Raw genomic sequence first — 17325 nt, forward strand, 5'->3', positions numbered from 1 at the left:
AGATGGATCCAACAGATTGATGAGAACAACAAATTGATCTAACAGCTCTAAGCAAGTTAACAACAGTGCTTCAATGACATTGTATGGAGTTGTGCCAAGCTGACAATGTCATCACTGAGACCAAGCAGATCGTCATCCAGAGGAGGAGAATCTCAATTAGTACCATGAGACCTGGTATGAAGAGGCCAGATGAAAGTGGGTTAGTGCCGGCTATGCTGATGAGACCAAGCATCCCCGATCACCTCGTCAAGTGAAATGGGAGAAAAACAGGCCCAAATCAACCAGCCAAAGATGCAAAACAGTACTTTCTACAGTCAGTAACACTACATTTTCGGATTATCTACCAATCTATTATCAACTTCTAGCAATTGTTTCCAAGGGTTGGAGATGTATTCTGGAAATTTGCAATTAATTTCTGCAGTCCTCGTAAAGCACACAGAGGACTGAAAGGACAATAGCAGAGATTTTTGGCAATTCACCAACTTAAATCAAGATGAACTGGAAGAGGAAATGCTTCACTGGGCTGGCATGTGGGCAAGTTTTTGTTGGTTTGCTTGCAACAACTGTGGTGGCTGCTGGTTGCATAATTTTTCCGAATACGCAGCTGTGCCACTGATGCAGTGCCTCTATTACCAGTAAGGCGCTACTTATTTTGCCGACTTCAGAAGGATAACAGGCTGAGTCCGTCATCATGCCTTTCAACGGTATGACAGGGGCTAGAGCTTAAGACCCTAAGATCTTAAGCCAGCCACATTAACTGCTAAGCCAACACCAGGTTTACGTGGCAGGTAACATAGTACCAGAAGACGACCTACCAAATGACAGCATGTGCACTTTAAAGCACCTGTAATACCCTCCAGTTCGCTAACCTCTCTGTGCTGCTAAGGAAATGCCTCATACCTCCAGTGATAACCTGCACAGCAGATCAGAGCTTCAGCACAATGAAGAGATTGAAACCCCACCACCGGTCAACTACGAAGAGTGAATGGTTGACTGGTCTTGCCAGTCTCTCATGATCATTCATCATGAAATTGGTTAATGTTAGTACCTTGCACCCTCCCCCCTATAGATTGAGGGTCTGGATCCACCCTTGCCTATAGGATACACTTTTACCTCTGTTTACGTGGTGGTTCTTCAGTCGATGGGGCTTTATCTCATTAAGCATGATATATATATTGTTAAAAGCACAAGAAATCACTTCCAAAAAATACACGACTTCTATTATTCTTCCACATTTGGCTTCAAATTGTACTCGTAGTTTGTTAAGGTCCACAACGTGTTTCCATTGTACTTATATGCAAAAAGTAAGTAAATAATAAACAGTAAGCAGAAAGGTTTTCCTCGTTTGCAAAATTTCCTTCTCTCTCACCCGACTTCCTTTTTCTGCTGTCGAAGTGCCTTCCAAATATCATTACCAGGAAAGGGGAAAAAGCAGAAGTCCGGTTCTTTTAATCTTTATGAAATAAAAAAAACCATTGCTTTTCAAGCGGTTCTAAATTTTCCAAGTCTTGACAGCATCACAATACTACTTTCGTACTGTCAGAAGAAGATAACCTCTTAAAGTGTGTTGGTGTGTACCTGGAGAGGCAGTCGGTGAGGGCAGTGTAGTAGGGGCGTTTGGAGGTGATGCAGATGCCTGTGGGGAAGAAAAATTGCATGCCACAGGATCTGGACAAATGTCTCACTGATCCATTCTGGATAATGTTGGCCTGTGGGATACACAAAAAAACAAGTTGCATTCAAAACTATCTTGTAAAACATTTGACTGAGAAAATCTGAGAGACTTGGCTGGGTCAATTCCCATTGGAATTAAATGCTATAACTAGAACGGCACTCGGTAGAGTGTACGCCAGACCTTACCCAGGTTTCGCCACAATCCGTCCACAATATTTTGACATACCGTGTTATGTATTGTTGTTGGCCTGATCTCTCAATGGTGAAGAATCACGAACAATTCCGGATCCGGATGTTCCACAAAATCTAATCAATTTGGCCTGGTCACACACCCAACCTGTTCAACAGGTTTCATTTGAATCCATCCATAACTTTTTGAGATATCCTCCTCAAGTCAAGAAACAAACAGACAGACAATCAGGGGTGAAAACAACCTCTGCCCACCTTAAATTGCAGAGGTAATAACATTTTCACACTGATGCTATGGAAAAATACAGTGCCACTTCCTGGAGCATCTTCTCCTTCAAAGGTGATATTACGAACCATTGCTGTTCTATTTGCAAACCTTAAAGATCATATCACATGGGATATTTAGAACAACAAACAAGATGGGCTGAACGACCTGTCTTGAGTGTGTATGTGCAAAGATATATATGTATGTTTTTTTTGTTTTTTTTATAAACAGGAATCAAATTCCTGCGAGGGGCTAAGTGTGAAAAAATTCTGACTCAATGCTACTTGATCAAGCTACTTAATAGACGAGTTTGGTCCTCATTGGTTAGATTTTTTGCAGTATGCCGTCCTGATGAGGGTAAATAAGCCCGAAATCTGGATTGGCGGCTCTGCTTGATGTTTAGCCAATGGGGACCAAAGAATAAATCTCTGTCTGTTGACAGAGTGGCCGGGCTGAGGCCTCCGGGACGGAGGTGACGCCTGGTCTAGGACTTCGGTCCACAGGAGATCGGGACAGCGCTTGTCATGCTGTTATGTCGTTGATTATTATCTCCGCTGATCGCACCACACCCCCTGGTTTGGGTTTGCACTGGCGGGAACGATGGTCTGTGGCCATCGTTTTGGGTTGGTTCTTTGCAGGTTATGCGGTTTTTACCGTGTGAGACATAATCCGTGGCTGGTGCTCACCATTAAAGCTAGGAGGTGCCTTGATCAACTTAATATATATATATATATATATAATATATATATATATATATATATATATATATATATATATATATATACATACGTATACACACACGTGTATATACAGTGCCTTCAGAAAGTATTCACACCCCTTGACTTTTTTCACATTTTGATGTTACAGCCTGAATTTAAAATGGATTAAATTAAGATTTATTTTTTTTGTCACCGATCTAGACATAATATACCATAATGTCAAAGTGGAATTTTGTTTTTAAAAGTTTTAGCACACACATGTGTGTGTATGCTTGTATATCTACATATACATACATACACACACGTGTATGTATGGCCAGGCTGGGCCCACATATATATATGGCTAACCCCCGCTCAAGCGGGGAAAAATGGCCTTAAAACGATCATTCATATATGTATATATAGATATAGATATAGATATAGATATATATATATAGATAGATATATATATATATATATATATATATATATATATATATATATATATATATATATATATATATATATATATATATATATATATATATATATATATTGTTGTGGATTTGAGAATTGCTGTGTTTTTTTTAATTGTAGTGTAATTAATTGTTGTAAATATCACCCTCCTTCCTCCATTTGGTGTGTAAAGGTTAAAGGTCGTCCCCGTAGTTATTCCATATACAATCACATAGCCAATCATAGATCTCCTTGTTCAGTAGTTATCTCCTTATTATGTGTATTAGATTAAGGCTTTGTCTTCCATTAATTGACACTGCATTGCACCGGAGTCAAATAAGCTAGGTCCCCTTTGGTTTTCCATCCCAGCGGTGCGAGTGGTTTTCCATGGCCGCAAACCTCCAGTGCCAACCGCACTGCCAGCCATCATTGCCAACTGCATTCGCCGCTGCTGCTTTGTGGTTTTCGCCGCAAAACTCCATTGAACACGCGGTCAGATCGGAGAAGAAGGGGGAGGAGCCGCCGAATCCAGGGCGTTGGCCGCCGATCGTCATCACAAGGTGGAGCCAGCGAGCCCCGACCCGCCAATCAGGACCGGTGAGAGACCAGCTCGGGCGTGGCGCGGGTTGATCTTGAGGCACGCTATAAAAGTGCGCGCGGAAGCCTTTGAGGGAGTGGGAGAGAGAGATGCGGCAGATGGGTCCAGAGCGAGGGAGGTGACGGAGCCCCACGAGCAGTACCACGCAGCTTTGACTCCACCAGGCAGCGTTGGCTCCACCAGGCAGCTTCGACCCGTTACCACGCAGGAACCAAGATCGGTGGCATCGGTGGCCGTCGAGGTCCAGCCCGACGTCCTGTGCGGGATCAAGCCCGAACCATCTGCTCCAGCTGAACCTTCCTCTCTCCTTCCAGCATTCGTTCCTGCCTCCATTCCCCAGTCGTGTAAGTGTGATCGTAGTCTGTCTTTTGTCTTGTCCTTGGGGTTAAGTAAGACTGTAGTAGGTAAGCTAATTTGCACTGTGTCCTCTTCTTCTTCTGTATTTTATTTTATTATCTTTCCTCCTCCTTGGTTTCTTTTGGTTGTAAATAATAGCAAATAAATCATATTTGTATTTCCTACTGCTGTCTTCCTCTTCTTCACATCTGTCGTCTTAGTGATTTCCTTCATTGAATACCTGTGGCACGATTTTGGCCAACGTTCAGGATCGGGTCTAGTCCTTGTTAATAGTTCGTGCCGCGGTTGCTAAAACCGCTCAGCAATTAACATCTGTCCGCGGTACGAACGGGGCTGCGCACCTGTCTTTCTGGAGGTAGCTGTGTAGCGTCAGGAGCGGAGACGGCCAGTGAAAATAGAAGGGGGGATTAACCCCCCCCCCCCTAAGGGGAGTGCCATACTCCGGTTCCGTAACAATTGGTGTCAGGAGTGTCGGATTCGGACCTGAAGCGCGAATAGCGCGCTCAAAATTACGAGTGGCCCGAGATTTTATTTATAACATCTAAATTTAAAATCGTGCCATGGATGGTCAAGGCGACGGGATGCCGGTGGGGGAATTAGAAGAAGGGTTAGGGGTAACTCAGGACCCCGGGGAGGATATGGGAGAAATGGAGGAGGAGAGAAATGGTGAAGTGGTGCAGGGGGATCAGGTGCGCAAAATGGCGCCCTCGCGCACATGGTTACAGCGGCACCAAATTTCGCCGCTCCCGTGACAGTAGCAGCGCCGCAAATGGGCTGGGGCCTATTCATGCTGCAAATGCGGGCCCTCATGGAAGAGAACAGGGGGCTGGGAGACCAAATTAAAGGGATGGAAAGCAGAATGAGGGACGAAGCGAGGGGTATAGTGAGCAATTAAGAGAGGGGTTAGACAATAAATTTGAGGAGTTGGACAACGGGATAAAAGGGGTGAAGAATGGGTTAACGGGGCTAGAAGACAAGATGGAAGACAAATTGCGGGAAATAGGGGAGCAATCCGCCCGGGAAATCAAACAGATGGGGAACCAGATAGAGGAGGTGAAAATCGGGTTGGAAGGTAAAATGGATGCTCAGAGGAATGAATTGGAACAGATGAGGGCGGCATCTACTAAAGAGATGGGAGAAATGGGGGAGGAGATAAGACGAGGTGTGGGCGAGGAGGTCTCGGGGGTACGCGAGGAGGTAAAGCGAGGTGAGAAGCGTATGGAGAAAGAGGTGAGAAATAGTACGGCTAGGTTACAGGGGGGCATAGAAGATCTAACGAGGGGAGTAGAACAGCTGACGGTGGGACAAAAGGAATTAGTGGATCAAGTGGAGAAGAACACTGCGATAATCGGGGGGTTAAAGGCAACTCAGAAGGAGATAAAAGAGGGACTTATAGCGACAAGGAGGGAATGTCAGATGGTACGTGAGGGGTTGACAAAGCGTTTGGACGAGGTGACAGAGGCAATAGAGACGAAGGACCAGGAGGTGAGGACGCATATAGAAACGGTCAAAGTGGCCTTAGAGGACGAAATTGAGGGGGCGCACCAGGAAATAAAAGAGGTGAAGCAAAAGTTAGAGGATGTGGAAGAGGGGGTAAGTGAAACTAAGAAGAGACGGAGGGAAACTAAGAGGGAGATAAAGGAGGAGGTGATGGAATATGTGCAAGGTCGGTGCTCAAATCGTGATGGTGTGCTTGCTAACCAAATAAAGAGTTTGCAGGTGGCGGAGGAGGAACGGAGACGAGGTGTCAAGGTGAGTGGCGATAGACTCGGAAATGTATATGGTGTGAGGTGAGATTCAGTCGGCTTGGGTGTTGATTTAGACCCGGGTGTTCGTGAGAGGCCGCGGGTGAGGTGTGTGACAGGTACGGAGTGTGAAGGAGGAGGTGTGCGAGGATGTCTGACTATGGGGTGTGTGAGGAAAAAGTGCGCGCCGAGGAGTGAGTGTGCTGTCGAGAGTGAGTTGGTCGTAGCGCAAGTGCGGGGGGGCACATGGAAGCGCGTGATGGGGAGTGTTACAGGGGATGTAACGGAGGAGTGCACACCTGTGGTGAGTGTTACGGAGGACGTAATGGGAGAGTGTGCACAGGAGAGGTGTGTAACAGAGGAGCGCATGAGTACAGAGTGCGCTGTCAAGAGTAAGGGTGAATGCGCGACCGAGTGTGGTGGTGAGAGTAGTGAGAGTGACACGGAGCACGAGTTGGTTGTAACAGGTGAGAGAGGATGCACACCTGGAATGGAAGGATGCACACCTGGAATGGTCGAGCGCGTGTGGGAATGCACACTGGAGTTAGTAGTGAAGCACGTGATTGGGTGTGCAAGTGAGTGCACACCCGTGGTTGTCACAGAGGATGTGACCGAGGAATGGGCGCGAAGAGGTGTGTTGGTGAGGTGTACGAACGACGAGTGTATGCCAAGGTGTGCGGTGGTCAGGTGTGTGACGAAGGCTGTGAGCATAATGAGTGTACCTGGGGGGTGTGTAAGAGAAGGTGCAATGACGAGGAGTATGGAGACAGCTGGATGTGTGAGCAAGGAACGGAACGCGGGGTGTGAGCATGCAAGTGGAGCATCGACGCTAAACGGGATAGCGGTTAGATCGACGTTTAGCCGAAGCGAGCCCTCGGTCCGTTTCGGGCTTCGCGTGCTGCGGGAACCAGCGGGAATCGTAACCACGGCGGTTTTGAAAGAACCGCCATACGCGATCCACGCCGGGCCGCGCTCTGAACGGTCGCGTCCATGCTCCGCTAAGCGCAGCGGGCGGCCCGGAAGGAAGGGTCGGCATGGCGACCCCTTGTGGTTGAGGCGTTCCGGCAGGGCGAGATCAGGCCATCGGACGGCTCCGTGCCAAGATGGTGCGTGGAATCTCGGCCCGAGTAAACCTTCCCTGAACCAAGTGCCGGACGGATCCAACCGCGGGAGACGAACAACCCGCATTCATTGCTCGGCTTTGCGAAGCCGAGCTTTGGAATATGAATTGGCGCACCGAGAGGCTCAAGTGAGTAGACGTGTGAGGGTGATAGCAGTAGTGAATTTGAAAAGCAAAATTTGATTGGCAAAAATCATATACATATATATATATATATATATATATGTATCAATATATTAAGTAATGACTTGCGGTTGGGATTAAAATCAAATGAATCCATTTTTAGTTCTCCAACCTTTAATGAGCAAATAAATAACTGCTCGACGTTTCGATCAGCAACACGGATAAACGTGCATCCACTGACCTCTCTCAAGAGTAAAGCAAAACAACTCTATGCCCTCCCTTACACAAGGGAAAAAGGGGTGGGGACACCAAAACCACCAATCAATGCCATTCTGGAACAACTCGTGCCATTCAAATTCAAACCGTAAATCAAAACCAAAACCGTTGGACCAAATGAAACCACACATTGGGATGTTACATCAAAACAACCGTTAAATCACACGTTGAATCAATCAAAACGTAGCATAACTCAAATAAATCGATGAAAAATAAACATGATTAATTGCTTCAAGTGATGGTGGAATTTAAACTAATGAAGCTAAACGGATACAATCGCAAACCTAAGGTAAGAATATATACCCAAGTGACAGCAACCGAGGTAATAATTTATATGCTTGGTGACGCAGCTTCTCTGGTACGTTTCTGCATTAGAGGGCCAAACGCTAGTGTTATGTCCAACACTTCCTCTGTGAGCGACACAACAGACTTCTCCACATGCCATGCCTCCAAAATCCTCCTTCTTCGTTTACTGGGGGTTGAACCCAAAATGCTGGCATTATCCCACAGGGGAACATGGCCAGCCTTCAGACCATGTTCGGCAATGGCAGATCTCTTTGGATAGTTGCACTCGAAGGCCTTGCCGTTGCGGTTAATGCCATATATAAATAATAGTTTTATTTTGTAACTTTTAATTTCCACTAAAATATAATTATAGCTGCAAAGTGTCAAATAAAGAGCTCGTTCTGGACTTACTTATGCAAGCACAATCCACTTCGTCAAATAGATAAAACTTATATTTATTACTAGCAAAAGTACCCGGTGTTGCTCAGAAACGCAGAGTCGCTTTGTGCCAGGAATATGAAGAGAGGGGTGGGGGGGAGGGAGGGAGGGGGGAGAGAGGAGGGGAGGGAAGGGAGTAAGGAAGGGGAGAAGGGAAGGGGGAAGGGGGAAGGTGAGGGGGGAGTGAAAGGGGGGACAAGAGGGAAAGGGAGGAGCAGAGGGGAAAGGGGGGAAGGAGAGGAGTGAGGGGGGAGAGGAATGAGGAGTGGGGAAAGGAGAGGAGTGAGGAGTGGAGAGGAGTGAGGGGGGAAGGAGAGGAGGAGAGGAGGAATGAGGGGTGGGAGGAGAATGAGGGAGAGGAGAGTGAGGGGGGAAAAGAGGAGTAAGGAGTGGGGGAAGGAGAGGAGGAGTGAGGCGGGAATGAGAGTGATGGGTAGAGGAGAGTGAGAGAGTAGAGGAGTGAGATGGCGAGAGGAGAGTGAGGGCGAGAGAATATTGAGCGGTGTTAGAAAGGAATGAAGGGTGGAGAGGAGTGAAGGTGAGTGAGGAGGGAGAGGAGATTGAGGGGAGAGAAGAGTGAGGATTGGAGAAGAGTGAGGATTGGAGAAGAGTGAGGATTGGAGAAGAGTGAGGATTGGAGAGGAGTGAGGATTGGAGAGGAGTGAGGAGGGGTGGGAGAGGACAGTGAGGTTTTACCCTCTTTTGTAAAACTCTTCGTGCAACATCTAACTCAAGATGTCCAAATGTCAGACACGTTTCTGCCCGTGGGTTTCCCACGGGTGCCCCACTTGTCTAATAAATAAAATTCATCAGATGTCTTTCTGTTTGCGTTTTTTGCAAAGACCGCTGGGCTGACAACCACCAAATTTGGCACACAGACCAAGTCCAATCCAGGGATTGCCCGAAGGGTATTTTAATTCACCACCTTAGCCTTTAAACCCCGAAGGTCTCCAATACCATTTTTACATGTTTGAGAGATCATATTACATGCTTGAGAGGAGACTTTTTACATTCTTGAGAGAAGACTTTTACATTCTTGAGAGAAGACTTTTTACATTCTTGAGAGAAGACTTTTTACATTCTTGAGAGAAGACTTTTTACATGCTTGGGAGATTAGACCCTTTAAGACCCCAAAGACCCTTTGGACTCCAAAAACTATTGAAGTCGGCTTGGGTGTACGAGGCCTTTAAGAGGCTTCTTTAAGGCCTTTAAGACCCTGAAGACCCTTAAGACTTTGAAGACCCTTTAGACCCCAAAGACCCTAAAAGCCCATAATCACCCTTCAAGACCACTTTACCCACCAGCATTGCCCCATCTCACCATCTTATATAGACCCAAACCGGCATTGCCTCAACTGCGCCATTATAAATAAACCCTCCTGCCCCCTGTATTGCAGGCTCCCTTTCCCCCCGCCCCAGTTCCCTACCCCACCCCCACTGTGTGAGACATAGTTCCCCAACCCTACTTATTGTAATAAAACAACATTTTGCCCAAGATTGAAACACCACCCAAAGGAAAGAGGGGTTAAGTGGACAAAGCCTTTTGTTGAAAGCATCGCACAAGCCATTGTACAATGCCAATAGATGCATTGGTTCATATGTTGCACCACCAGTACTAAAACCCGTATATTGTGAAACACACACACACACACACACACACACACACACACACACACACACACACACACACACACACACACACACACACACACACACGACAAGAGCTAAAATCGAAAGAAATGTACAGTTCACCATGAAATACCAATTTTCTTAGCAAAAGGCACTTGTAGTGGTACGTGAGGAGCTGGATTTGAGGAGCTTTGGATAATAACCAACATAGGCTGTTGTTTATAAACATCTGCACTGATCTACCAATTTACCAGCAGCGACTGACATTTACAGCCTTGGAATGTGCTTCAAACACTGCAGTGCGTACAGTATTTCATACATTGGGCCACAGGAAATGACCCCCACTCTTCCCATGTGCAGGAAAGCAGGCCACTGCCGAGTAAATTCAAAGATCAGATTCATTCTGACAAGGAAATACATTTTAACGAGACCTTTAATACGTGGTCATTTTCTGTTACCTACAAATGTGCGTACTAGTGTGTCATTATTTGATGCCATAGTCTGCATGAAGGCTTCTCTGCTTATATCCCCAACGGAAATTAAAGTCGAAGTTTGTCAAATAATGTCTGCGTCCAACATACAAAAGTTTTACAATTTGTTTTTTAAGTTTTCAACTTCTAAATGTTTTTGTTTTTTTAAAGAATAAGCATTTTAATCAATATCGTTCAATCGTTCACCCCCCTCCCCCTTCCCACGCCTCCTGCCCCCAAGCCCTCTCCCTCCCACACATCTCCCGATGTCCCTGCTCTCAAATGTTGTGTTTGTGTGCTTCCCCTTCTCTCCCCATATTGTCTACAGCTCCCTCTTTTTATATATTTTGTTTGTCTGTTTGATTTTTTTTTTGTGATAAATGTTAGCTCTTTCACGAGCCTCGATTCTGTATACAAAAAAATAATAATAATAATTTGAATTACACTCTACTTACAGTTAATTAATTCCTTATCACAATGGACATGACGAGTCCATCTGCAAAGCATCTAAATGCAAGCTCACCTGTACTGGCCTCCAGAAGGTGAGAACGACACCGTACGTGCGATTTCCGTCCACATCGGTGAACACGAGGCTATGGAACGAGTCTTCCGGACGTTGTACTTGTAGGCAAAGCCCCTCTGCAGAGTGACAAACAGCTGGCGTATTAGGAGGTCATTTGAATCATCATACCTGTACTCTATCAATACCACTTTAATCCAACCCATCTGTTTATCAAATTAATTTCACTGGGTGAGTGGGGCGAGGGGGATTCTTGGGTATATATTTAATATACTTTCATTTTTGGGGGTGGGAGCAAGTAGAATGCTGGTAAGGTGAGGAATAATCAAACACCAAGAGCACATTTTGCACAAGACTCTATCATAATCACCACACATGTATGTAATCACCACTACTTGTAGGTACCTAAAACTTTCTGCTACCGCAATATTTTCAGGTAGATTATTCTACCCATCAACTATTCTCCGAGTGAAAGATTCCCTGCCTCACCACCGTCCTAACTCTCTTCTTCTTCACTCTCACAGTAAAGCATGAAGTTGAAAACCAGCGCGGTTTGAATTTGATGTACAAGACACTTTACTCCTTTTAAACCAAAGTGAATAAAGACATCAAAACATGAAATGAGCTTTTCTATTAGAAAGACTGTTCTAATAATATATATATATATATACAGAAAGACTGTTCTAATAATATATATATATATACAGAAAGACTGTTCTAATAATATATATATATATACAGAAAGACTGTTCTAATAATATATATATATATATATACAGAAAGACTGTTCTAATAATATATATATATACAGAAAGACTGTTCTAATAATATATATATATATATACAGAAAGACTGTTCTAATAATATATTGTTGCGGACATGGGATTTGCATCCATCCATATCCGCTTGTAAATATTCCCCTATTTCCTCAATACTTCCCAACTCTCCCCAATCCCCCATTCCCTAGTCCCATTTTCTGTAAACAACACTCTGTCGACCCGACCTCCCCCTATTTCCCCCATTAAATGTCGTGCCTAGGTTCACCGCATCTCATGTAAGACAACTATAGGACATCTTGCTAGTTATTCTTAGTCTATGTCAGTTAAGGATTCGTTTCCATTAATTCTGACCCTTCGTTGCACCAGAATGTGATTGTATGGCACCGTTATGAAGTTTAGGACCTCCCAATACCTCCCCGCAGCTCTTCCTCACAGTTCAGCAACAACAACAACAACAACAACAATGAGCGCAGGGAGTGCGCATCCTCACTCCGGCTTGGTTGGTAGGGGTGGTGGGAGGGCACCAGGCCTTCCCAACGAGCCGCCATTGGACATGTGCTCGACGGGGTTACCAAACAGGGGCTCCCTGTCGGCTCCTCGTCAAGGGCGGAGCCCGGTAACCCCCGCACCCAATGGAAGCGGCGGACCGGCCCCAGTAGGGGCGGAACCAACCAGCCGAGGGCGTGTCACTCCCCGCTGAGCATGCGCAGTGAGATGGAGGTGACGTAAGATGCGCGCTGAGCTTGGAGCAAGCAAGACCACCTCCGAGCGCTGTGAGGCCTCCCTGCATCTTTTGGACCGTGCTTTATCCTGTCCCCGAGCCAAGGTGCACCTTGTGCTATCGACCTACCTGTCCCTTCCTGCCATCAATCCCTGTGTAAGTCTACCTTGTCCGTTTGTCCGTGGTCTGTCTGGGAAAAGATAAGACGGTATTTAAGTGCCCATCACTTCTGTGTCTTTACCTCACTCTGCCTTGTAATCTACCCCCTTTTCTCCACCACTGTAATTATACCCTCCTCCGGAGGTCTTGAGAACTGTACCCCTTGCGTCGTTTCCTCTTTCCAAGTCGTCGTGTCCTTTCCATCATTGATTTAGCATAGCGCGATTTGGCCAACGTCTGGGTGAATCGGGTGAGTGTAAGGGAAGAAAAGGGGAGCAACTGTTCGGCCGCGGTAATACCACCGCTCGGTAAATAACATCCTAATCCGCGGTCCGTAACAATATATATATATATATATACAGAAAGACTGTTCTAATAATATATATATATATATATATATATACAGAAAGACTGTTCTAATAATATATATATATATATATATATATATATATATATATCTATATATATATATATATATATATATATATATATATATATATATATATATATATATATACAGAAAGACTGTTCTAATAATATATATATATATATACAGAAAGACTGTTCTAATAATATATATATATATACAGAAAGACTGTTCTAATAATATATATATATATATACAGAAAGACTGTTCTAATAATATATATATATATACAGAAAGACTGTTCTAATAATATATATATATATACAGAAAGACTGTTCTCATAATATATATATATATACAGAAAGACTGTTCTAATAATATATATATATATATATATACAGAAAGACTTCTAATAATATATATATAGATATACAGAAAGACTGTTCTCATAATATATATATATATATATATATATATATATATATATATATATATATATATATATATACAGAAAGACTGTTCTAATAATATATATATAGATATACAGAAAGACTGTTCTAATAATATATATATATATATACAGAAAGACTGTTCTAATAATATATATATAGATATACAGAAAGACTGTTCTAATAATATATATATAGATATACAGAAAGACTGTTCTAATAATATATATATATATATATATACAGAAAGACTGTTCTAATAATATATATATATATACAGAAAGACTGTTCTAATAATATATATAGATATACAGAAAGACTGTTCTAATAATATATATATATATATATATACAGAAAGACCGTTCTAATAATATATATATATATATACAGAAAGACTGTTCTAATAATATATTGTTACGGATCGCGGTTAGATGTTATTTCGACCGAGCGGTGGTGTATTACCGCGACCTAACAGTTATTCCCCGACTCTTCCCCAACTCACCCGATTCCACCCGAACGTTGGCCAAATCACGCTACGCTAAATCAATGATTGGAAAGGACACAACGACTGGGATAAATGAAACGACGCAAGGGGTACAGTTCTCAAGACCTCCGGAGGAGGGTATAATTAGTGGTGGAGAAAAGGGGTAGATTACAAGGTAGAGTGAGGTAAAAGACACAGAAGAGATGGGCACTTAGTTAGTCTTATCTTATCCCAGACAGACCACAGACAAACGGAACAAGGCTGACTTACACAGGGATTGATGGCAGGGAAGGACAGGTAGTTCGATAGCACAAGGTGCACCTTGGCTCGGGGACAGGATCAAGCACGGTCCAAGAGATGCAGGGAGGCCTCACAGCGCTCGGAGGTGGCGTCTTTCTTTTTCCAAGCTCAGCGCGCATCTGACGTCACCTCCCTCTTCCTGCGCATGCTCAGCGGGGAGTGACACGTCCTTGGTTGGCTCCGCCCCAGATGGGACCGGTCCGCCGCTTCCATTGGGTGCGGGGGTTACCGGGCTCCGCCCTTGACGAGGAGCTGACAGGGAGCCCCTATTTGGTAACCCCGTCGAGCACATGTTCGATGGCGGCTCGCTGGGAAGGCCTCATGCCCTCCCAACACCCCCTACCAACCAAGCCGGAGTGAGGACGCGCACTCCCTGTGCACGCCGCCGCCGTGCTGTTGTTGTTGTTGTTGTTGCTGAACCGTGAGGAAGAGCTGCGGGGAGGTATTGGGAGGTCCTAAACTTCCTAACGGTGCCATACAATCACATTCTGGTGCAACGAAGGGTCAGAATTAATGGAAACGAGTCCTTAACTGACATAGACTAAGAATAACTAGCAAGATGTCCTATAGTTGTCTTACATGAGATGCGGTGAACCTGGGCATGACATTTAATGGGGGAAATAGGGGGAGGTCGGGTCTACAGAGTGTTGTTTACAGAAAATGGGACTAGGGAATGGGGGATTGGGGATAGTTGGGAAGTATTGAGGAAATAGGGGAATATTTACAAGCGGATATGGATGGATGCAAATCCCATATCCGCAACATTGCACCCTTCTCTACCTCGGGGCGTCCCGACCCGATAAATTTTTACCTACTTTAGTGTGGCACTCAGATGTAGTTCCCTCTACTATTAACTCAACCCTGAGTGCGACAGTTTTACAGATGTTCACAAATGAGTAAATATGTCCCCCTGCGACGTTGCACCCTTCTCCTAACAGAAACACACCCACAGGATAACCGAATCGCGGAAAGCATCCTCAAACTAAACATACAGCCGGTAGGGAGCATCATTTACACAAGACTACACTGATATTTACACTACGATCCAGGACCTGTTCTTTGAGGAACACATGCAGATGTTATGCATAGAGAGAGCACGCATGCCAGCATCGATACACCAACCCACGAGTGCCCTGTGGCCCTACGGCCTTTAATAATGTGCAGAGCACCCCGTCCAAGCACCAAAAGCACCACCCCATTATGCACAGTCAGCACCATCCGGTGCACCAATAAAGTGTTCAATAATAAATGCACAATCAAGTGTCCATGGTCACCGGTGGTGTCGCAGCCGGCCGATGTTCTGCCGCTGGTCTTGCCTTCATGGAGTGCACTTGGCCTTCTGGCTTCTTTAGAAATAAAGAAAGGCGCCAACCGCGTCCATTTCTAAATTGTGGCCGTCAGGGGGGCCAACTAAAAGTGGTTCACCTGTATGGCATAGGTGCCACGTTGACCCAGAGGTCCATCCACGGGTGGTGCTTGACCGCAAAAGAACTGCGGTCCATTGTGGGTGGCCACAAAAATTGCGGTCCATATGGTGTATCGATCCAGGCAGCAAGCAGCGGAAGTACAGGCCCACAACTGCGGAGCCAGCACCTCTCTCTCCTCTCTCTCTGCCCCAAAGCCAGATCCTCGGAGGTGGGAGACAAAAGAAGACAAGTGAGTAAGGTGGTAAGGGCGCAAAAGTGCACGCAATTCAAGGTAATGCACACTGGGGGCACATGGGAACCAGGTGAGACAGGTACGTTCCTACCGTACGCCCCCCCCCCCCCCACCAGCTAACCTACATTGCCCCTCCCTTACCCCTTACTGTATCCACAAAACACAACACTACCCATAAACATCTATTTTACACATCAACAAACGTCCCTACTGTCTTCCCCGTTCCTCCCATAAACCAAATTCGTCTTCTCTCCCTCCTAACCAATCAAATTTGCCATTTCCAACTCTCATCAAAATCTGCCATCTCCAACTCAACATCAAAATTTGCCATCACCAATTCATCATCAGTCCCTCCTAAGGAGGGAGAGATGGAATCACCCCAATGTCTCATCCACGTCGTGATGCGTCTCACAAATCCACACAGCAATTCTCCTTTCCTGCAACACAGAACAAAGGAACACAGGTGTGGAGTCATCATCATCACCTCAGGTAAGTGGCTGCGTATGGTGCGACAGGTTCATCAATCCTAACTATTTCCTAAATGACTTTAACAACTTTACATTACCCGGGGTCTTTCCCTGCCAATCCATTGGCCAACTTACACTATGGGTTCTAAAAACCAATTCCCATTGACCAAACTGTGGTTCTTCTCAAGTTGGGGTCTCACTCCCCCGATTCATCACTCGGTGCCCCCGCACAATTTCGGTGGCTGGGTCGTGTGATGCTCCCAGCTGGTCCGCCCACCTGCACACCTCCACCACTGTTGTTGCCTACCGAGCTCACCTGCTCCTCACCCTAACCTAACTGACTGGGGAAGGCCCTCTCGCACTCTCACCCCCTCAGTGCCCTCTCTGGCACGGGCTGCCCGATCCACACCCGGGATCCTCAGGCACCCACTGACACTAACGGCTCCCAGAGCCCACCTGCGGCCTCACCTGGCCGACATCTAACAGTGGCGGAGTGCCCAACCATTCACACTCATACTAACAGGCCACATGACCAGCCAATTTCACCACACCAATGCACCCATCCACAATACCATTCTGCAACCGCACCACAAATGCCAATATCCAACCACAATTTACCTATACCTTCTAACTATTCTTTAAACTACCCTCCCCGGGTACTCATGAAAAGGGGTCCACTCTTCCCCCATCCACACCTTCGCACCATGCACACCACTCCGTACCACTTACTCCAACTCTCTCCACACCACTCATTCTCCGCTCCATATGTTCCACACACCTGTGCTTGCACACCTGTGCTCTCATACTTGGTGCCGCCTGCACCCTTCTCTCCCCCAAGCGCATTCGCGCTGATCCACAACACTCACTACTCACCATGACACTCATCCGCAATGCTCTCTCATTCATCACTTGTACACTCACACACACCTCGGAGCATTGCCTCACCGATGCCTCATTTGAAGCTGCTCACCAGCACTTCCATTCACACTGCATCATCTACTCTGTCTACTCCCTTCTAAAACTCGCGCTCCTCCGTCTTCCCTTACACTCAGCGCTCCCACGTCATTATCAAACACTAAGCTACTATGTCCCCACTAC

General features: G+C 45.5%; 1 protein-coding gene across 4 annotated transcripts in view; it reads right to left on the bottom strand.

The window, feature by feature from the left end:
• DENND3 (DENN domain containing 3) overlaps positions 1-17325 on the bottom strand; it is a 143977-nt gene that overhangs the window by 109170 nt on the left and 17482 nt on the right. For 3 of the 4 annotated variants that reach the window (XR_013624322.1, XM_068124645.2, XM_068124646.2), the window contains exons 4-5: positions 10846-10961; positions 1579-1709 (exon numbers count right to left, since the gene is read on the bottom strand). Coding sequence is in view for 3 of the 4 variants with exons in the window: in XM_068124645.2 (XP_067980746.2) it covers positions 1579-1709; positions 10846-10961 (247 nt within the window). In the remaining variant the exon portion in view is untranslated. Of the gene's footprint in view, positions 1-1578; positions 1710-10845; positions 10962-15526; positions 15740-17325 lie in introns of those variants that run through there. The other variant, XM_068124647.2, reaches the window with a different exon arrangement.

The sequence above is a fragment of the Myxine glutinosa genome, chromosome 8 (genome assembly GCF_964187855.1).
Source record: "Myxine glutinosa chromosome 8, kmMyxGlut1.1, whole genome shotgun sequence".
Lineage (NCBI taxonomy): Eukaryota > Metazoa > Chordata > Myxini > Myxiniformes > Myxinidae > Myxine > Myxine glutinosa.